This window comes from Agelaius phoeniceus, chromosome 3 (assembly GCF_051311805.1).
Source record: "Agelaius phoeniceus isolate bAgePho1 chromosome 3, bAgePho1.hap1, whole genome shotgun sequence".
NCBI lineage: Eukaryota > Metazoa > Chordata > Aves > Passeriformes > Icteridae > Agelaius > Agelaius phoeniceus.
This window is the reverse complement of record NC_135267.1, coordinates 37,274,781-37,296,533: the sequence shown is the minus strand read 5'-3', so window position 1 is coordinate 37,296,533 and position 21,753 is coordinate 37,274,781. Positions and strand designations below refer to the sequence as shown.

The 21,753-nt window shown below is 40.0% G+C and overlaps 2 protein-coding genes across 4 annotated transcripts in view; one reads left to right on the top strand and one right to left on the bottom strand.

Moving 5' to 3' along the window:
• ROCK2 (Rho associated coiled-coil containing protein kinase 2) overlaps window positions 1-12,898 on the top strand; it is a 104,442-nt gene extending 91,544 nt beyond the window's left edge. The window contains exon 32 of one of the 2 annotated variants that reach the window (XM_077175075.1): window positions 2,579-12,898. In XM_077175075.1, coding sequence (XP_077031190.1) covers window positions 2,579-2,582 — 4 coding nt within the window. In that variant the 3' untranslated portion in view covers window positions 2,583-12,898. Of the gene's footprint in view, window positions 1-1,255; window positions 2,532-2,578 lie in introns of those variants that run through there. The other variant, XM_077175076.1, reaches the window with a different exon arrangement.
• Window positions 11,442-21,487, bottom strand: SLC66A3 (solute carrier family 66 member 3). Of its 2 annotated transcripts, XM_054630656.2 has the most exons (7): window positions 20,881-21,487; window positions 18,736-18,818; window positions 18,220-18,289; window positions 17,535-17,592; window positions 16,241-16,361; window positions 15,027-15,068; window positions 11,442-13,186 (listed from the first exon to the last, which is right to left on the bottom strand). In XM_054630656.2, exons 1-7 carry the CDS (start codon window positions 21,021-21,023, stop codon window positions 13,098-13,100), a joined length of 606 nt encoding a protein of 201 aa, XP_054486631.1. In that variant the 5' UTR covers window positions 21,024-21,487; the 3' UTR covers window positions 11,442-13,097. The 2 variants fall into 2 exon arrangements, with proteins under 2 accessions (XP_054486631.1, XP_054486629.1); XM_054630654.2 differs by having other exon boundaries at window positions 11,442-15,785.
• Window positions 21,488-21,753: the final 266 nt, after the last annotated feature.

Here is a 21,753-nt window from a genome sequence, read left to right as displayed (position 1 = left end):
GAATTTCACACAACCACAATGATGGTTTTCATGACTGTTTTTCTTCATGAGGATTTAAGAAAGGGCAAACCAGTTTTTCATACAGACCATATAATTTCTGCTCAGCCATTTGGTTGGGTCATGCCAAATGGATAATTCCAAATTGAAAAAAAAAAAAAACAACTTTCATGTATTTTAATTCCTATAAATTTAAGTGTAATAGCCATAGTTCATGTAACAAATGAATATTGAGCCTTTTCACGGCTATATCACATTTAAAGGTTTAAATAGTTTAAAGCCTGAAAATACAAATTCCCCTGAAACCCATTTTGTTTAAAACATGTGATTAACTGTATTAAACAATGTAACATGTTTATATTGATGCTCTCTTAGGGTAAGGTTTCCATGCCTGCATCCTGTGCTTGGCATACAACCCCTAATTAGGATCCTTCCAGCTCACTGGAGAGATGACTAGGCTGTGTTTCATTTGTTGTAGCTATAGCAGTTGAAAAGTTAGTACTTAAGATATTAGAACAGAAAGAGTTGAGTGCTTCTAGACAATGATTCACCTCATCCCAAAATAAATGCCTCAGATAAGTAAAATAACTCATTTGCTGACAGGGTTTGCCTTGCTTGCCTTCTTTGTTCTATAGTGACCATACAAGGAGCATAGACAGGGAGGCCTAGACAACAAGTTGATAAATCCTCTTTTTTGGCATTGCTTAACTTTAAATAACAAGCTACAGAATAGCTTCATAGTGTAATCACCCTGTTTTTGGGATGCAGTAAAATCCTGCTATATTTGTTTGTATGTTCAGATGAAGTGCTATCTTATTCAATGTTCTTTTCAGCACTCAAAATTACTTGATTTTATTGGAAAAATTGTTAGGTTTGCATTATTGCATTATTGTCTGGAAGGGGATAGCAGAAGAGCATAAAACCACCTCAGTCAGCAAAAACAGCAACAAAACAGAAAGCAGATAATTTTATAAAAGGTACATGTTGGTCTTTCCTACTGAAATTCTAGGGGGAAAAATCAATATGGTAAGAGTTTTGTATTGAATAGAATTATTTTTGAGATGGATTTGTAATGAATGCAATATTCTTAACTTTTTTATGAACACTAACTGAATCTTCATACTCGTGATAGGCAAAGGAACAAACCCACCTACCTTAAACAGTCTTTCAGTTAAAAAGGTTTAGTGATAGCAAAAGGAATTTTCAAGTCTTTTATAGAAGTGTGACACTCATTAAACATCAAACCCTCCTGTTGCAGATTACTTGATCTGGCATTTAAGGACTGGGATTGGTCCTTTGATGATGTTGATGATATTGATGGTGATGATGATGATGATGACGATGTTTTTGATTTCTGAAGAAGTATAAGGGGTAAATCTAAATAGAGAGGAATGGATTTGTTTGCCTTTGAATACAGCATGCTATGTTGGATTTTGTTTCTCAAAGCAGAGAAAATACAAGATCTCATTTTGAAATTTTAAATAGAAAAATGAGATTCTGTTCATCATATTGAACTTTTAGAGTCGTCGTTTTCATTAAAACAAAGTTGTTGCCTTTGCCAATGTTTTATTTTTCTAATTTTAGATTTTTTTTTCCAAAATTCATGTCTGCCTGCCTGAAAAAAAACCCAAAACTGCTGTTTTCAGGGTGCTTGCTCATCTCTAATGCTAATACTGGGAACCTCAGCATTGAATATGTGAAGGATAAAAGGGAGATGGTAGCAGTTGGATGTTTAGCTGAAGTAGACTTGGTATTTACTTTTCATTTCTAAGCTTTGAATATAAACTGGTCTATGGCTAGCAGACATGAAATCACTGGAGTTCTGCATTTTGCTTTTCTACCTCTGTTCTGAAGTGAATTTGACTTGGCTTTCCTTTGCAGTGCTGTGCTTTCTGGGTACCTAACCAGGCATTTGACACCTATGTAAACAGATGGGTTTGCAGCTTCTGTGGTGTGGTTTCCTTGACTGCTTTAGAAAGATCCCGCTGTTGCAGTGATCCGATTTGTCCCATGGCTTAATTCTGGATGTATTGCAAATAGCTTTACCTTTTTTATAGACCTCAGGATCTGATCATTTCACACATTGATGCAATCTTATATTTACACAGAAAAAACCTAAATGTTAAATGCCTAAGAATTGTTTTAAACAGTATGTGAGATATGTCTCAGCTGTATAACAGTGGCACTGGGGCTGCTCCTCTGCTGTGTGCTCAGGGAACTGAGGAACCAGCTCCTGCAGAATTTAACTGGCTTAGTGTTCACAGTAATGAGCATTATGTTAATTAAATATTCTGCATCTTTGTGTATTAAAAGCTTACTGATCACTAATCCTTTAGAAGTAACTATTACACTGTGCGTATTGTACTTCACCCTCATGTATTGCAAGGGGGTTTAATTGATTTGGGATTACAGTGTGTAAGGATGTGCTATACTGGAGTAATGTTGCTGTTGGATGCAGAGGAAAGGCGCTTCTCACAAGTACAATGATGAACCCATCTTAAAGGAAGACTTTGAAGAAGTATATTTTTGTCAGATTTACATTTGTTGCATTTACTGACCAAACTTCCTGCTTCTTTTTCAGCTAACTGCTTTCCGTGAATGCAGACACAGTCAAGGTGATAATTTTCTTCCCATTACAGCAAGACTGAAACATATCCCAAAATATATTAAAAATATATATTTTCCTGAGAGATTGTGCTATATATATCAGAGGTTTACATTTTTGCTGCAATATAAATTACTAATCTCTGAGGGTTTTCCTGTATTCTCCCAAGTGACTGATCAGTTGAGGAATGGTTGGTAAATAGTCAAAGGATATGTTAGGTAACCTTTTAAGCTCTGTTCCACAAAAGCTTTCTTGGCAAGACACATACACTACATTTCATAAAAGGATCGAGAGGAATGAGTATTGCAATGGAAGAAACTGACTTTTCAGCTTTGGTAAAGATGCCACCAGCATGTCTGCACGTAGAACCGGAGGAGGATCCACCACAGTGATATAGACTGCATCTGTGAGAAGTGACCATTAAACTGTGTAAATATATTGTACTGTAATACTGCAAGAGGGGTTTAAAAATCTTTCCACTTTATTTTTTTATGCTTATTAATCAGATACCGTTACTTATTGCAGTTGCAACTATGCACTTGTATAAAGCCATAATGTTGAAGTTTATATCATTCATACACATCTATCAGAAGCTGCATGTCAGTGTTCAGCAGCTAGTATAGGTTTGAAGTATATACTAGTTTCAGCTACATCATCATGGGCAGTCCCCTTGTACCTGTCTAATTGCCTTAATTTAAATTTTTTTCAAGTTTTTTTTTGCCCATTCTTTCTATTTAAGGAAAAAGAAAGTTTACCAGCTCTTAGGATGCAGTTTTGCTTTGTGGCAGAAAAAATAGTGCACTATTTTTACACCTATTAAGTATATCAGTGTCAACCTATTTTGAATGTATATCGACTGGTTTTAAGGGTGGAGAAGTGTTGGTTACAGAAACAATGTCTGAGAGCATGGGATTTACCAGACCATTTGCTTGTACATGTAACTGCTCATCCAGCCCTTTTTACAAACCTCAGTACTCCTTATTGACTTATATTAACCCTCATTAAGTGCTATGAAACTTCATTTTGCCTTGTTTTTGCATACTCTCCTAGATGTGTTTTTTTTTTTATTTCTGGAAAATAAAAGAATCTGTGACTATTTTTACATTTCACAACACAATATCTGAGGACTGTCACAAACTTTAAGAAAAGTGAAACATACTGTAGATGTATTTTAAAGTTTTAATCTGGTTCTCTAGCACATAGCTGTAGGCATAGATAAAAAATTCAGTAGTGTGTTTTGAGAACTGATAGCTGGGAAGAAAGGGCCTCAGAGGCACTTATTCTGACTTTTTTTTTAACTTGGAGTTGTACAAAAAATATAATATATATGGGCTCATTCATGATGTGTTCATAATTATCCCAGAAAATGCATGTTTTATACAACTACAGTATGTGACGTTAAACATATTGACAGTAAAAAATGTAGTCTCCTATTTGGTCTCTTTATATATATATAAATATATATATATATTTAGAATATATATATATATATAATATTGTGTGGGAGTGCAGTAATTTAAAATATGATCTAACACTTCAATGAAGGAGGACATTTCACTTTAAAATTTTGTTTGTTTGTTTTTGTTTTTTAAAGAGTGTTGAAATGTTTGGAAGGATAGGACCATGTTTTATTTAACACTATCATGAAAGGTGGACTTGGAAACACTGAAATACTGAGAATTAATAAATATATTTACATTTTGTAACCTCTACTACAGTTCAGCTTAACAAAGCAAGAATGTATTCAGTCTTCTATTTATGTGCTCACAAAGTAAAATGTTTGTGAGTTCTTAAATTCAAAACTAAAACTTTCATATCATTTCTGTTAGGTATTATAACCCAGAGTACAGCTATGGTGGTTTTTCCCTGCTTATTTTGATTTACAGAAGTACGGTATATTTTTAGATAATGCAGATTTGCATAGAGTACAACATTAAAAATGTATACAGTAAAACTGTTTCCATTCACTGAATGCATAAATATTTTATATATATATATAAAAAATGTTACATTGTGGGAAGTTCTATCCTTTTCTGAATTGGAGAATATTATATATATATATATTTTTAAATAAACTATTTGAGTAAGGTAAAATAGTTCCTGAACTTGAGAAGCTGGTAATTAATTGAAATATTTAAATTTAAAGATAACTACTGCAGCAGATATGGGAAAGGCAAGGGCTGCTCCAGAGGCAGCCCAGCAAAGGCTGTGTGTTTGGAGAAAGAGCAGACTCCACGGGAGCTGTTTGGCAGCTCCTCCACTGCTGGGGCTGGATCCTTTGCACTTTCTTTCCCTGGCTTGCCCTCATTTACTGTGAATCCACGGGGCCCTGCTGAGCCTGACATTTTAGGAGATGTACTATATGATAGTATTGCTAGTCCCAGTGTCTGAATTCCATGCTTGTACAAACAGTCCTTAGCTGTACGGACAGCAGGCTGTGCTGAGACGGAGTCAGGGAGCAGTTCGGGCCTCAGGGAGCACTGGGCTCCTGTGCTCTGCCCTCTGCCCAGAGCAGAGCTAACTTAGCACAGCTTCTTCAAGGCCTCTGGGCTGAGGTGCACACACCTCACTTTGTACCCAGCACACAAAAGGAAGGCAGAGCTGCTCTTCTGTTCTTCTCCCTTATCCTGCTGTGAAATGCAAACACCTCTTTAATGCTAGTTCCTGGAGTTTGTGTTGTTTCCTTATTGTCTAGTGGTGACCTTTTAATATTTTTAAGAGAAGGGCATATTCATGAACTAAGGAGTATTTGTTGTGAAAGTCACTGATGTTTTAACATTTTCTTTTTGTTACAGGCTTGTCCTAAGCAAACAGGACATTTTTATGGCCTGAATGACTCACCTATAGAAAATTCTCTCGTTGCAAGTCCTTTTGTCTCACAAGCATAAACAAGTGGTATAGCCAAGCTGCAGATTAATCTTCTGGAAAACCAGGAGTCAGACTTGGAGCCAGAAGCTCAAGGCACTTGTACAGAAATTGCTCCTTAGTTCCCAGTCCCAAGAGCTCACCAGAACAGAAGGGCAGGCAGACCCCACTGAAGTTACCTTGTCAGGTGTCAGAAAGACATTTCTGCAATGAGATTTTCACTTTTGTCCTAGTTGTGTGCTCCAATTCCCTACCTCTTGTGGTCCCTGCCAAAGTGCGGCTCCTCCAGCACTGCCAGCAACCCAGCACCAAGTCTGCTTTTAACTAGAAGAAAACTGTGGTGGTTCTTGTGCTTCTGAGCATGGCCGATGCTGAACCAAAAACATGACAGAGAATCACAGTAGGATGTAGGACTTGGAAACATGCAAGAGGCTCAAGGATCTTAGCAGTGACAGGGGCCAAATTTAAAACATCACTGAAATTTCGCTTACTTTCTCTTACTGCCTCTTGAAAACACTGAACCTCCTACATTTTGACAGGCATTCAGTGGCTTTCTGAAGACACCAAGGCCAGGAAAGCTGCCACTGAAATTATGGGCTTTTTCTCTTTAGTTTCTTTTTTGTTTCTAATGTCAAGTGATCATTAGAAATTTGAGCCTTTCTGTTTGGAATCTTACAATGTATTCATTTCCCATCAAGCTTTGAGAGAATCATCCTTAAAAGAGAATTGTATCTTTTGGTCCCAAGTGCCTTTACCCATCCTGTGCTTGTGAGGTTGTATATGGGATGCTGCTGTGAAAAGGGGGAGCTTATATGAAAACAAACTTCTTACCTGCATTGCTCGTACAAACCCTTAATCATCTCCTTATTCTGTTTTTGAGGCAGAAGAACAAGGTCCAGTTCAGTGAACTGGAGTATTTCAGTCTCCTCCACATTCCTGGATAGTTTGCCTTGACATTCACGTTAAAATAATGATTAATTTATTTTTTTCATGTAATCATAGAATACATCAAGTTGGAAGGGACCTATAAGGATCATCAAGTCCAACTCTCTGCTCCTCCCACAACTACCTAAAACTAAACCATATGACTAAAAGCATGATCTAGACACTCCTTGACCTCTGACAGGCTTGGTGCCTTTTTCAGTGCATTACAGTTTTTTACAAATGATCATCTCTGCACATAGTACACTTTAAATTGAAAACATTATTTCTTATTTTTTTAAGATAATCTTCTGAATCATTTAGGTTTCTATCAGAATCCCAAGAATCATAGAATTTGCCTGCTGCTTTGAAGTACCCCTCATGAGGGTGGGAAGGATTCTTCTTTCTAATCTCCATAAAAGATATTGATGGAGGGGTTCTGAAAATACAGTTTGTGTTCGATGTTGAAGTTGCCTAAAAATTGGACAGGTGTACATACTCAGACATTCTCATCTGAGAAATTGGACAAGTCTACTGCAATGTGTGGCAGAGAAGAACACTCAAAACGCATCCAGCCTAGTTCTCCCCAGAAACTACTGCAGTGAATGGAAAAGCTGTAGCTGTAGAAACATAGCTCTTAAGAAGTGGGGATGTAGAGAAAATAATGTATTGGCACAGGGATGCTAATTACCAGGTCTTATTAATGAAAATTGGGGTGTGGAATCTTTGCCACTTTGTAGGCAGGAAGCAGTGTTTTATAAAGGTAAGGAAGCCACATTACTACTTGATATTGCAAGGGTGAAGCCTTGGATTTGACTGCAGCTGCTTTTGCTCCAATAATCTTGTAGAAGCTACAAGATTAAAGTGACCTTTCAAAATGAAAGTCATGGTGAAAGGTCAAGAAATTTACATTATAAGTGTATGTAGTCTTGATACCTTAAAGATCTCTGGAAAAACACATCATGACCCTGAAAAGAAAGGGCAGAGAGTCCAATAATGTCATGTCCCTGCAGCCCTTACTTGTTGGAGGAGCTGCACAGAAATGTTTCCACAGCCAAGACAACTGCATGGGATCCTTCAGTCTTACCACCTCATTTTAAGGTCGAGGGCTCCAGTGTTTGTTCAGAGATGTGTGCCTGCTTCTATGCTTCTATGCATACTGTCCCTGTGGGCCTCATGTGATGTAGTTCTTGTCATTTGTCATTACTGTTTGGGGTGCTTTTTGCAATAGCCCAGGATGCTCTTGCACCACTTGGTAAGCATGGCTATCCAGCGATAAGCACACCAGGCTTGTGAGATCACAGCCAGTCCTCCTGTCCTTTGCATCACCAACTGCTTAGACTTTGGGCACTGAATTGCCTTCAATAAGCGCTACTTTTTATTAACAAGTGAACTGATAGAAACTTGTTTTGGAGTTATCTGAGATATTAAATCCCTTCATCTTTTTAAGAATGAAGGAGCTGCATACCCCACCTGAGGTCTGAGCCCTGTTTCATACTGGCTCGCCTTGCACTGTCTCTGACCTCAACTGTTCCATTTTCTGGTAGGCTCTTGGAGCAGGTCTTGCAGCTGGGTGCAGGTCTGGCTGCAGCTTCAGGACTTGAATCTGCCTGCTGGCCCCATGGTCTCATGTGTCTGTGTGATGTTTTCCAGCATATTACAATCCCTGTGTCCTGGGGGCTGCTGAGACTCAGTAGGATCTGCGTAGCCTTTAGTCCAACCTGGAGCCATGGGGAGAGGCTCCCCTGCAAGCTCTGTTCTGAGCTACAGCAATGGGAGTTGTATTACTGGAAGGTAGGCATTTGTGCAAACTAAAGAAAACCAACATGGCTGAGAGAAGAAAATACCCATGAGCTCAGAGAGTCCCCGAAGACTGTAAGTTGTGCTGACAGTGCATTTCATGGGGGAAAAAAAACTCCTCACAAAATAAGTCAGACTCTTGAAAGACCACTGTACAGGATCTGTATATAGTCAGCTGTTCAAAGGTGAAAGAACTTCTCTCCAGTAATTATTTAAAATATGCTTTATCAAAGCTCAATTCATGCTTCATTAAGATTTACCTGACATAGGCAACAGTGAGGCATAGGATGTGTGTTATTCCATTTATGATTTTCATATAGTATGAGTCTTGGTATTGCTGGCCAAAGCCTTCGCATTCCAAAGCAGAAATCTTGTACATTCCAGAGCAGGCATATACACAGATGACTTGCAATTATAATAAGGTAGTAAGTAGAATTGATTTTCAGCATGGAGCCTTGTTACTACACAGTTTGAATCAGAACGATCATGAGCCAGCTTAACTTGTCACATTTTAGACTGGTGCAGGTTCTGTCCTTTACATCATTTTCCAGAATACCTGACAGATAAAACAAGGTATCTGCCCTCTTAAAGCTCCCTCCCTGTGAGTCAGTGATACCACATAATGCACAGAGGTACCTGTTTAGGCTTCTGACAATTTAAGGAAGTTCTAAGATGAAATAATGAAACAAAACAGGGTATGAACAAAATTGTGACAATTACTTAAACTGTTCTTCAGGTATCCCAAATTAAATTTCATCAAAACTGTGATGTAAAAATCTCTTACTTTACCCCTGGCCCAAAGATTGATTTTTTTCCAAGACAGAGATGGTTGCCCCAAACTACTACCAATGTAGAATGGAATAGCTGGCACCTTTAACTTGAAAATGACTGTATGTCTGTCTTGCCACTAGGCAGGAAACACCTGAGGTCCATCAGGACTCAGGTCTGTGAGGCTTGCAAGGTCTTGTAATTGGATCCATCACAAGTGATGATCTGTCTGATTCTTACAGTGTTCACTGTGGCTCCCAGGCACCTGTTTGACCTCAACAGTTGTCATCACCGAGAACTCTGAAGTGTCCTGGAGAACCCTGGCTCAAAATCCAGCAAATTAAATTTAGTACAAACCAAGAACTTTAGAACATCCTATTTTAAGATTTTTTTTTCAGTTTCCTCACCTTCAAAAGTGAGACATCCTTAGACCATTATTAGTGATGACAGTGACATTTCATGTTCTGCTTCATACATAAATATGAATTTCAAGTATGGAAGAATTTGGAAGAGAGTGGAAAAACCAGCCTGAAGAGAATTTGGAGGGAAGTCATTATTATTTATCATCAGGGAAAATACATGGCTGGGAAACTACCTCATATCAGTTATCTCCACATCTGTGGAGTTTTTCATTTATAATAGTTCCTTGTGTGGACTCAGCTGTTATTTCCTTTTTTTATTTTCCCTCTATTACATATAACACTAAGTGGATGATTGATTGGTGGAGGAAGAGTAATTTTACCACATTTAAAGAAGTGAGTGAAGGTGTTCTATAAGATTGGGGCCATTCAGCTGATTCTGAATTACTTTCTCCAGAGTCAAACTGCACTAAAATCCAGCTCTCAACCTGCAGCGGCTGGGGGCTGTCACTGCCTCCCCAGCCCACTCCTTTCTCTTGTGTTTCAGTAGATCAGCTGAGCAGAGCCAGGCTGGGGAGCAGCCACATGCATGGTGTAAGGCAGACAGAGGCTCGGGGCTCGGGCAGGGACAGGGGCTGCTGAGCAGTCCAAGGAATCACATCTCTTGCTGGATTGCAGCAGCACAAGGAAAGATCTGTGTCTGCTTCGCACAAGGATGCCCAGTGCTAAGGGAGGCCCAGAGGGAGGGGAGAGGATGCGGTTGCATTTGTGTTCAGTGTTCTGTTCACTGAGGACAGTCCAAAAAAAATAAACTATACACCTCTTCCCCTGTCCACATCCATGTCCAGACCTGCAGCCTGCTGTCTCTAGGCTCACATCCTTATTCTTTTCATAGTAAATCTCATGGTAAATGTTTTCTCTCTCATACTGAAGTGAGGTTCTAGCTTACCTGCTGCCAAATCCAGTCACAGTTTGTCACAGCCACTGCTGGAGGTACTTGGGGTTATTTAGTGGACTGTACTGGAACTCAGAGCTTGTCTTCTCACAGACAAGAAGACTCAAAGTTTTTGAAAGCCCCAGCAAGACACACACTTTGTCAGCCAGGGCAGGACAGGTTGTGTTACCTTGTGAGCATGTTGTGAACTGGTACAATTAGACACCGAGTGTGTAATTCCACACCTGTACAGCATCTGTGAATGGAGCTGGATTACTTCCAGCCCTGCGGACGAGAGCTGCTTACTTGCTTACACCTTCTGCCATAAACCCAAGATGCTTTCCCTGCTTGCTTTTGCCCTGCTGCTGCATTACACAGCCAATGACCTCCCTGTTTCCACCCTATACTGGTGAATGACAAGTTTAACAAGATTTATCCTGCCTATGTACTTGTCTAAAGCTGTTGCCTTTAATCCAGCCACCGAGAAGATTATTCTTTACCTACTGGAAAACACAGTGTCTGCGCTTTTGTGGGGCTTGCCTGGAATTTGAATGTGCCTCTGTTTATGAAAGTTACTCTCTGGGAGAGGAAAAAGTGTGTACAACTATTTACTGCTAGTTTCTGATTTGTTCCATATCTCTTGCAGCTTGAATGAGAACTCATGGTCCAGCTTTCCAAGTCCACAAAATTACTTTACCTTAAGTTCATTAATTACCCAGCTTTATTTGTTTTCCTCAGTCTTTTTTTCCCACAGGTTTCTAGGGTGATTTATTCAAAATGCATTAAGTAACCTATTAAGAACTGTTCTTAAATGCATTTTCAGTATTTTATGATAAAAAAACATCTTGAGGTGCTGATTCTCAAACCAAAAATGGAGCAGCTTCATCTTGCTACAGCATCACTCAGGAGTGTGAAAGATGTCAATAACAGAGAGGGTTTGAATTCCATACAAATCTTTCTCTATCAAGAAAAGGCTTTAATTAAAAAGCAAGTGTGTTTTTTTCATTTTAAGATGCTGGAGCTCTTTATCATTTGGCAGGTCAGTATTCAGCCTGATGCTTCAAGTGTTAAGATGAAAGCTGCCCATTTATGACCTGTAATGAATATTTCATTTTCTCTCCATATATGGAGAGAACAATAACAATAAAAACTCAAATGCAATGAAAATTAACTGTAAGAATGACACTATCAATCTTGAAAAATAGCATTTATTAGTATCACCTGGAAAATGTATCACATGCCACTTGCCACCATTTAGACCACTTCAGATACTTTACACAGATTTAGTAAAATCAGAACGTTTACAATTAATCTTTCAACCAACATTGAAAGATTTGACTTTTTATTGGAGCAGTAAAGAAAAGCTCATCTTTGACTTGCTCTCAATGACATGGGATACATGAAATCAATGCCCACAGACACATCTCTTTCCAGCCCTTCCCACTAAAATTTAGAGTACGAAGCAGCTGTTTTCTGATGGTGAATGCTCCAATTGCTGCGTGCTCACTGGCAGAAACATCTGCTTTTGCAGATCCCTTTGCTCCACAGCAGTCATACAATTTAGAATGTTACAAAGAAAACCTGCCTCAAATGAAGTCAATGCAGTCTTCCCATAGTTTTCAAGGGTATTGGGATCAAGGGTGCCTAGGTTTTTACATGCCAATCAACAGAATACCATAAGACCTCTTGGAATGTTGTGTCTTTTAATTTGGGGAATGTAATGATAAATGAAGGCAAGCTGTATGATTACTAATGTAACTTTTGGTTGTGAAGGCAGTACTTTCAAAACCAAAATCCTCTGTTAATAGTTGTCAAGAATATCCTTTCCCCTTTTTTACTCTAAGTACTACAAATTTATTAGAATTTCTGAAGTAAAAGTTTAAGTGAAGTCTATGTTCTTCAACACACTTAGCACTGACAGGCCAAAAATTCATGAACCACAGAGCAGTATCCCCAAAACCTGACAACTGCAGGAGATCAGTCTGCTGAGATGCATCAAGGTGCACATGTCACTGTCAGTATGGATGGTGTTTGGGAATTCTGGATATCATTCCAGGAATGGCATTTTTAACTGTTGGCCACAGTTTCATTAATTCCCATACATTCCTGTCCCTGCTGTTCCCAAAATACTATGTTCAGTGAATGAGAGGTCAGGTTGAAAAATAATTTGTAGTTGAGTTTTTGCTCTCTTACCCAATAAAAACTGGGTATACTGAGGAAAGCGACTGTGGGTATCCTGTATCAGCTGTATAAATTGTACTATTTAAGTGTTGCATGTAAGTGCTACAATCCCAACTGGATTTGTGACTTAGTAATTAGAACCTTATTCTGGATTGGGCCTTGACTCAGATTTTCTTCATCCTCAAATACAGACAGTTAATGTTGAACTAATTGAGTTGCTTGCAAGAAGACAAACTTCTGTTGTGGTTTTACAGTTTTGCAGCAGGACAAGTGGATGCAGTATGTTGGTGCAAAATTGATCATGTATAATTGAAGAAAATTGCTTTTATGTAACCAGAAAGTACTGAAGTGATACCAGAATATATATACATCTAACTATGAAATACTTTGTAGTAAAAAATCCAGAGAAAATGTGATATCAGTGAAACTTGTCTGAAATGACCAATAAAAATATGCTGCTTAAATTAAGTATCTTATCAGAATTATTTCTAAGAGAAAGTAAGCATGAATGTGCTATACTGTAAGTCTGTAAGTACTGTAAATACTATAAGTACGCTAAAAGGTAAATATTAGAGAAAGAGAGCTTCCTCAATCTTAGAAGAATTCTTAAATTCGTTAGGCTTAATTATATTTTTATGGTAATGATATATGTGCTGATGAGTGTCGTCTAATCAGTCTTTTTAATCTTCCTGTAGTGCAGGATTGTGGCTGTGACCCAAATATTGAGAATGAGCATGACTATGAAACGGATGAGAACTAAAAGAGAAAAAAAATATTGTAAGCATAAATCAAAAAAATCAACCGCTGTTACAACACTGGTTTGTAAACTTTTGCTGGTGTACACACAGGGTGGTTCACATTTGGAAACTGTTTTCAGCCAATTAGTTTCAATTACCATGTTCAGGAATCCACACATTCTGAGCATGAATCCAAGCATTTAGCACTTGATCACTTTCAGAGATAGCTCAAAATTATACACTTCAGTACCTTTAATTCTTTTGTAACCTGGAGAATAGTACAAGCATGAGAAGCATCATATAAATTTATATGTACACTAAAAGTTAAATTCAGAGTCACAGCTCACATGTCCTTTATAGCTGCATGTGTTATTTATAATAAAGGAACTACTCTCTAATGCTATCTCTTAAGTTTAGACTTTGAGAAGACAGGAGATACTTGGATCTGTCAGACTTTAATGACAGAAAATCTGACAAAAAAGCAGTTTTTCAGTACCTGGGTTAAATCAGCTTTAAACCATAACAGCACTGTACCTGTACCTGTGAGAAGGTATTTAAAGTATAGGATGTCTGATGTCTATTTGGTAGGTGGAATATTCACAGAAATGTACACAAAACTTTGTTTCAGAACTATGAGATATCTGACTCTTTCCTACCTGTCAATGTGCTCAGTTGCAACTTAATGGGAAACATTTTCCATTAGAGCAGCACAGCATCAGTGTTTGCTGCTGGCCCTTCCATGGGCCAAAGTGGATGGTGCTGTGCTTCAAACAGCAGCTTTACCCAGCACCAGCTTTGCTTTCCTGGTGTTTCCTCCCTCCCCACAGTGAACCCCTCCCTCCCCCTCAGTGTAAATGTGTAGCTGTGGGTGACGTAGACTCAGTACCTGACCCTGACCAAATCCCTGCATGAGCATTTTGCCAAATTTTGGTGACCAGTTAACTGCAGAGCCCCACAAACTCCTTACCTTGGCAAAGAAAAAGCAGCAAGCATGGGGGTGGAAATGTGGGCCAGAAATGGGACTTCCCTTTCCAGTGAAAGACCCACTTGAAATGCTTGCAAAGCTACAGCTTTATTGGGCTGCAGAGGCTGCTTAAAAATTTCAAAATCCATTCAAGTGATGTTTATGATGAAACAGTTTTGAACAAGAACAAGGAACCACCAGATGAAGTACAAAGGGAATGTTACTGTTTCTTGCATCCATCAAGCCTTGATTTTGAACAATTTACTGAAAAATCTGTGACATTCCCTAGCTCTTGTGGTTTTCTCAGGACAGTAAGAAGCTGTTAAATAAATCTGTTTTATAATTTGTTGGAAATTATATATTTTAAGTCAGTTTTAAAAAATTTCTTACTAGCCTACCATTTTATTTTCAGCCTGTCATAAACCTTCTGAATGTTGGACCTAAAACTGTTCACATACTAGTTTTGGTTTTTAGTTTTCTAAAATAAATTTTTTATTCAAAAAGCTGTCAATAAGTGAAATACTTATCACTTGAAAATCTCATAAAATTACTACAGGTTTTTTAAACTTGTTTTTTAGTATATTTATTTATTTATTTATTAAAATAGTAAATATTTTAATACTTTATTTTGCTATTTTGTAGTGCTTTTGCCATTTGGAAAAAAAAAGGCCTTTTGGACCAGTTGCACCACATGACAAGCATAAGCAGTTTTCTGGCTTTTTTTTTTTATGTCTTTGCCTAATTTTTAATCCTGTGTAACTCCTGCACTCACCATGCTAAGCTATCACATTCATGGTTTGTTCTTGTGAGACTTTCTAAGTGTTTTGCAACACAACTAAAAACTACTGTGACAGCTGTTCCCTTGGAAAGGCAGAGAATTCCATACTTCACTCACCTGCAAAATCATTTGTAGTCAATAGAGTTGTAATAATTCTTGCTGTAAATTGAATGAATTCTGATTAGTGGAACACATAGGACATTTATACTTCTAAAAAATTATGAAATATCTGTTTTTCAACAGAAGATCATCTTGCATGAAAATATATACTGTACACATTCCCACTTTTATTAGTGTGTCCACTCTTCACTATTTTGGCTTCGGAGATCAAGTTCTCAAAACTGACTGACCTTAATATATTAAGGGTCTTTTTTAATGAGAAAATCACAGATATAATTAGAATTTTTACATCTAGATATAATTAGAATTTTTACATCTATCACTCTAGATTGGATGTGGTCAGTTTACTGCTTTTCTTCCTGTTCAGCCCCTCTTTCAGGAGCTGACAATGAGCTACAGCCACAGTTGAGTTAGCATGACTTAACCATTGGGAATGTTCACGCCTTCAGGTTTTGCAAATACAAGGAATTCAGCTTCCCTTCCCACAAGGAACCTAAATGTTAATTATTTCACACTTGCAGCAGAGTAAAAGCATTTATAAAGTTTACTGTTGCTGTTCACCACAACTTGTAATTACTGGCTTTTTTTCATGTAGAAATAGATCCAGCATCACTGGATGATAAGTTTTATTGTGAGAATATTTTAAATGAGTTTTGTGAAGATGCAAAAGGCACTTCTGACAAACAGCTGTAGAACTGTTCATGCAGACCACTGGGGAATTGCCACAGGAACTCCACAAATGACTGTTCATAAATTCTGTCAAGAAATGTAATTACAAGTAGCCATAGAGTTAAAGGTATTCAGTTAAAGTGTGTATTTATTTGTAGACAGCTTTTCAAAATTAGCATTGTCTGACTGTATACCTGAAATTTTAGCACCTTTTCATGCTGGACCACTAGTAACTTTATTAAATCATAGAACATGGAAAAATTTTCCTCATAAAGACAGTTCAGTTTCAGTTATTTCAATTCCATTTCTCTTGGTCATATTCACATTTTAAGTCATTGGTTAAGTCATTCACACATTAAGTCATTTTATCACCGGTGTCAAAGATAAAACTTGTTTTCAAGAGACTGTGTGTTATCTGAGTCCCAGGTGTCAGCACTGAGGGAAACCAAGGCAAGATCTTCACCTAGTATGACTGAGTAAAGACCTATGAAAAAAGGAACTAGGAGAACTCAGTACTTCACACCAAGTTGTCTGTAGCTTACCTGCAGAGGCGTATACAGACATGCCCCAGGTCAGGGCGCTCGCTTGTCCGGCATCTTTGGTCTCCCAGAGATGCTGCAGCTGAACCAGCTTGCTGGCTGCACTGATGAGCGTGCACAGATTCTGAAAAGCAGGTGAAAAAGAGAGAGAACCTCTGCCTCTGCCATGGTATTATCTGAATAGGAACAGCTTTTCCATTTAGAATTTTTTAAAAAAATGACACTTTTCCAGTATTTGGCAACCCAAGTGCTTTGGCTTCTTAGTAAGGAACAGTGAAGCAAAAAGTGGGAGTTGCCAGAAACAAGGACTCATTTCTGAGGTACTGCCCAGCAAGAAGCTCAAAGAGCACAGTTGCTACTGTTGCTGACAAATGCTTGACAGAGGCAAATGCAGTAAGAAGGAAAGAAACAAAAAGAGCTTCTCAACCTGCTCCATAAAATGTTTATAGAAGTCACCTAAATGAGACTGACCTAGTCTAAACAGCAAGGTTGATTCAGACCATCTGTTACCATTACGTCTGGCAAACCAAACCATAAAGGAATGAGAAAACTGACAAGAATGTGTGGAAAATTAGTCCAATTGGAGGGAAAAAATAGTAACAGGAATGCACTATTCACTCAGCCCCCTTTCAAAGGGGATTTTGCAAAGGCAGCAGGTAGAGAGGACTCCACACGGGCCTTTGTGCCATGCCTGGACTTCTGCTGCAAGTAAGGATCAGTGTAGGGCTTGGAAGCTTTTCTCCCCATCTGTATCATCTTTTGCATTAGCAAGATCCTATTCATCTCAATTACTTTTTTTCTTTCTCTCTCCTGCTAAGAAAAGACCATCTTTAACCTTTGTAGGCATTATCAGATTATATTTTTCTTGCAAAATTGTATGACTAAAGGGGAAAAAAGAAATATGTCACAATCCCTGTTGCAAATGCTTTGATGCTTTATTCTCTTCCTCTTGTGTTAAAGGTTTATTGGTTGGGATTATGACGTTAGGACTAAAGTGGCAGTAGAATTTCAACATTTGAAGTATTTGCTAGTTTTAATTACGCACCACCAAGTAACAACTCATCTCAGAACATGCCTTTTTTCCCCCCATAGAGCCTCTATTTTTGGTGCTATTTTCCAGCTACTTGCAAAAGAAAGAACCTGTATCTGAAAACTGGTGGGTTATTCTGAAAGCTAACCAAAATTACAAATTCTTCCAAGGACATATATATAGGAGAGAGTCCACTAATAAATACTTCCAGAAAAAAAAAGTCATTTCATGTGAAGATCTAATTTCAGATAATCATGTAGCACTTACCATGGCCAGGTCTATTATCCACTTCTGCAGTGTTATCATATACCAGCCCACCCAATATCTTACATTACATTAAGTTTCATAGCACTTAAATTATAGGATACAAAGTTCTCAAAACTGCCTGAGGAATAATATTCTTTTAAACATCTGGAAATAATCTTATTGAAACTTTTTAACAGACTATACAATCAAGATAAAACATATTCAGAACTGGTTGAAACACTACGTGTTCCTATTTTTCAGACTGTCTTTGTTCAAATAGTGTCTGGAGTTTCTCAAAACCTACTCCAAAGCACAAGATTTGAGATTTACACCCAAGTCCTATTTAGAAAAAAACCCAAACAGTGCTGTCTTTATTGTAAGTACAACCTGCAAGGGTAGGAATTAAAAAAAAAATTAATTAAAAAAAAATCTGATATTTCTACTCTGCATCCCTGTAGAAAAGATGTAAATTAAGAATTTAGTTTACTCTTTATCAGTTGGGAGCCTTCTAAAGCAGAGCAAACATATAAAGCTTACTTCCTGCAGAGGTTTTACTGTGATCCCAGAAATCAGCACGGGAATGTGGAATACCTGAGAGGTGCCTGAGAATGATTTACAATAGTAGCACACAATGATGACACAGCTGCTATGCAAAGAACTACCAAACAAGCCACATAAACCAAAGCTCCCAGATTTCAAAGGATACACGAGTGCATAGAAACAAGCTCGTCTCACTTTTCCACTGAAATGCATAATACAGCTAAGGAGAATGACATCTGCAATAAACAAAAGATGGCTCGTCACAGAAAGGACTGAAGGGGCCCAAACACGATCCCAGACACTTCCACTGGGCACGAGGTCTGCGGAAACTCCTTTCTTACAGCTTTTGTCTCTCAAATGTGATTGATTATCAAAATACTGCAATCTCCAAAACTAAGGTTTTTCTTAGAGTCTAGAGTGTTTAGTATGTTTCTCTCCCATGTGGAGAAACCAGACAAAAGGATGAGTTTACACTGTGACTCTGTGTAATAATTAGGTTTTTCTCCTCTACCTGACCATCTCTTTCAATGGCATTTAAAAGAATTCAGTTTTATATGAGATGTTAATTCCCTCTTTCCCCCAACTCCAGCATCACTGCAGTGGAGCACTGTACCTACATGCAGAGACTTGGAGTGCTGAATGAGCCCCATTTCGTTTCCAAAACATGGCTTACAAAAATTACCTTGTGCAATGACGACAGGAAACTCCAGGTATGTCTCCAGGGGGTAACCATAATAGATCTGGTACCTCAGAAACACAAGGAGGCTGAACAGAGAGATACAAAACATGACTGCACAGAGGGACACAAATGCCTTCACAACATTTATACTGTTTTGGTGGTGCCAAAAGGCTCCAGATAGGTGTAGCCCTTGCTGTCAAACTGATAAACAACAGGCACACAGAGCAAGCCTGATCATTCTGTAATCTATTTCTGTTACCCTCACTGCCCACACTTCTCATCAAGGTCTTTATGTTGCAGTCTGTAGGGCATAATTTTATTTATTATAATTGCTGAGAAAGAAATGAAGGCTTCCAGATCTAGGAGATACCTCCTCTCTGCAAGAGCCTTGGCACCTCCAGGATAACTCTGATTTCTTTATTTACATCTGTAGTTCAATTTGTACATTAAGAAAGTGTTATAAGGGTAGAAAATGTCTTCCAAGCTGTCTAGACTACACTGTTATGAGATTACTCAGTGTAGCTCTACTGATCAGACTGTCTGTTTCTAAATGCACCAAACAATGGCAATTTTCCTTCCTGCCATTCCACAATACAGTACCTAAAAGGAACTGAACTTTTATGGTTTTTGTACTTCCAGTTCTCCTGCAAGTCCATGGGGTTAGATAGAAAATTCAAATCTGTACAGAAAACAGAAAGGACTCAGAGTGGTTTTACATAAGAAAAAATATTATGGTTTCTGGTGTAGAAAAATGGCAGAAGGAACAGCCTGCCTTGTAAGAAACTGGCTTTTACAGTTTTCAGAATTTAAATATCTGGACTTCCTAGGAATGCTATTTGATGTAGAGTCAAATTTCTCTGTCACCCCTCACACCTGGTCACTCTATGTTGATTTCACAGAACCAGCCCAGCTTGTAGTGGTAGTCACACAGCTCCCTGAAACTGGATTCAAAGTATTTAAAGGTAGGAGGATAAACAGTCTACTAAATACAACAAATGTTTCAAAGACCAGAACCTGTAATTGTGTGGGTACCGTGGTTCTCACACAGGTGCTGAAGAGACATTTCCAGCTTCTCCATGCTCATCTCAAACATTACTTACAAACACTTTTTAATGCACTCCAACGCACACAAATGATTGAAGTGTTGTCACCGCTTTTTGGCTGAGGCTGTGGGGTCACTCATCTCTGCTGGAGCTCCAGTTTGCTTCATTTACTCTGAGGTGTGTTAAGGGTAAACAGCAGAAACTCGGGTTCAGTGCTGCAGAGAGAGGCGGGCGGGGAGCGGCCACGGCGGAACCGGAGGGATTCCGCACAGCTCCACTGAGAGGTGTCTGTAAACGGAGCTGTGGCCCTGCCTGGAGACATGGCACGGGCACCCTCAGACACACCACGCCGTTTTTGTGAGGGGATTTTTCTGGATGAAACCCCCTTTCCTAGCAGCCGGCCCGGCTGGATGTTCTGCCCGCCTCAAGCCCCCGGTTGGGACAAGGCAGGGCTCTTCCAGGTGCTTTCTCTCGCTTGTACCCACACCTGAACGTGCACACACCGAGCTTATTTGTTTGTCGTTTCATACAATCCTCTTTAAGCAAGATTTAATAAGCCTAGCCCATGTAAGCTCATTACAGGCTCACAAGTCTTTGGAGTTTGACACGGCTTGTAATTTTCTTAAGGAATTATTTAAGTCTTACTGATTTGGGTGAGGGAAGCCTGTCTGACGAGTACAGCTACCTGCACCACAGGGCACACGGGCCACTGAATAACCTAAACACAGGCTTACACCCTCTGCAGCTGCTGTATGCAGCGACATGAGTGGTCCGGGATGGTTTGGAGCAAGTCAAAAAAGACGAGTTTCCCTTTAAATGAAAAAGCGGAATCACTAAAACAGGAAGTTCCTTCCCGAAAGGCTGTGTGGGTTCAGCTGGGCTGGTGCTGAGCTCCGAGCGGAGTGTTGTGGCGCCGCGGGAGCGTGGAGAGCTCGCCGCCCCCAGGCCGCCCCTCAGCGCGCCCTCACGCCCGACCTGAACCGCGGAGGAAAGAATGAATCTCCGGCTGCCGCAGCAGCCCCGGGGCCCCGCACCCCCGGCCGAGGGGACCCGCGGCTCCAGCCGCTGCTCCCGCCGCAGTCCCCGTGTGCCCCCGCCGCCTTACCCGGCCAGCTCCAGGAGGAGGCTGCTCACGCTGAGTCCCCACGCCGAGCCGGCCCTCAGCACCGCCACCAGCTGCGGCAGCTTGATCACGGCACACACGGCCCAGGTTGTCAGGTGCACCAGGTCCAGCAGCCCCGGCGCCATCCCGCTGCTGCGGCCCGGGATGGGGATCCGCAGAGCGGCGGGCAGGGTGCGGTGGGACGGTGGCGCCGGCGCTGCCCTCACGGAGCGCCCGGGGCGCCCGCACTGCCCGGGACACGAGGAGGGGAGAGCCAGGCCCGGCGGAGCACCCGCGGCCCCGGCAGGAGGGGCAGCGCCGCGGTCTCCCCCGGCCCGTGGGGCTGAGCACTGCGGTGACCCAGGGGACCGCTAGTTGAGGTCTCCCTACCTCTGATTCCCTCGGTGAGCGGGCCGAGAACCGCTCCGCTCCAGGTTCGGAGCACTGGTCCTGGAATAATGAGTTTGTTACCATAAACAGCATCCCCGAACAGCGATGATGTGATGCTGTGCTGGCCATGGGCCGTGTTCATCCCGGAGCAGTGCAGGTCAGCCCCGGCTTTGGAGCTGTAGGCTGCAGCTCAGTTTTCTCCCCCAAAGTAGAGTCCCCACTGCTCCAGCGCCTGTCGTTTTCAGGTCACTCTCTCTGGACTGCTGTGGAACTAATTCCTGCAGCAGGGATCACACGGGTCTGACAGCAGCACTTTATTTTTACAAGAAAAATGTGCAGCAAAATTAAAAATTCCTAAATGCTGAACTTGTCAGATGATACCAAAATTGGCTGAAAAAACTTTTAAACACAATTTGAAGTATTAGAAAGCAGGCATTCTTTACTTGTGGAGGGCACAGTGGGTTTATTCTGTGTCTGGAGTGAGAC

Coding starts and splice junctions, on each gene's coding strand:
- SLC66A3 (XM_054630654.2), bottom strand. CDS start 21,023: ATGGCGCCGGGGCTGCTGGACCTGGTGCACCTGACAACCTGGGCCGTG. Junction 18,290..18,735: donor TCCTGTCGTCATTGCACAAG/GTAATTTTTGTA, acceptor TGTTTATTGCAG/ATGTCATTCTCCTTAGCTGT. Junction 16,362..17,534: donor GGATAATAGACCTGGCCATG/GTAAGTGCTACA, acceptor CCTGCTTTTCAG/AATCTGTGCACGCTCATCAG.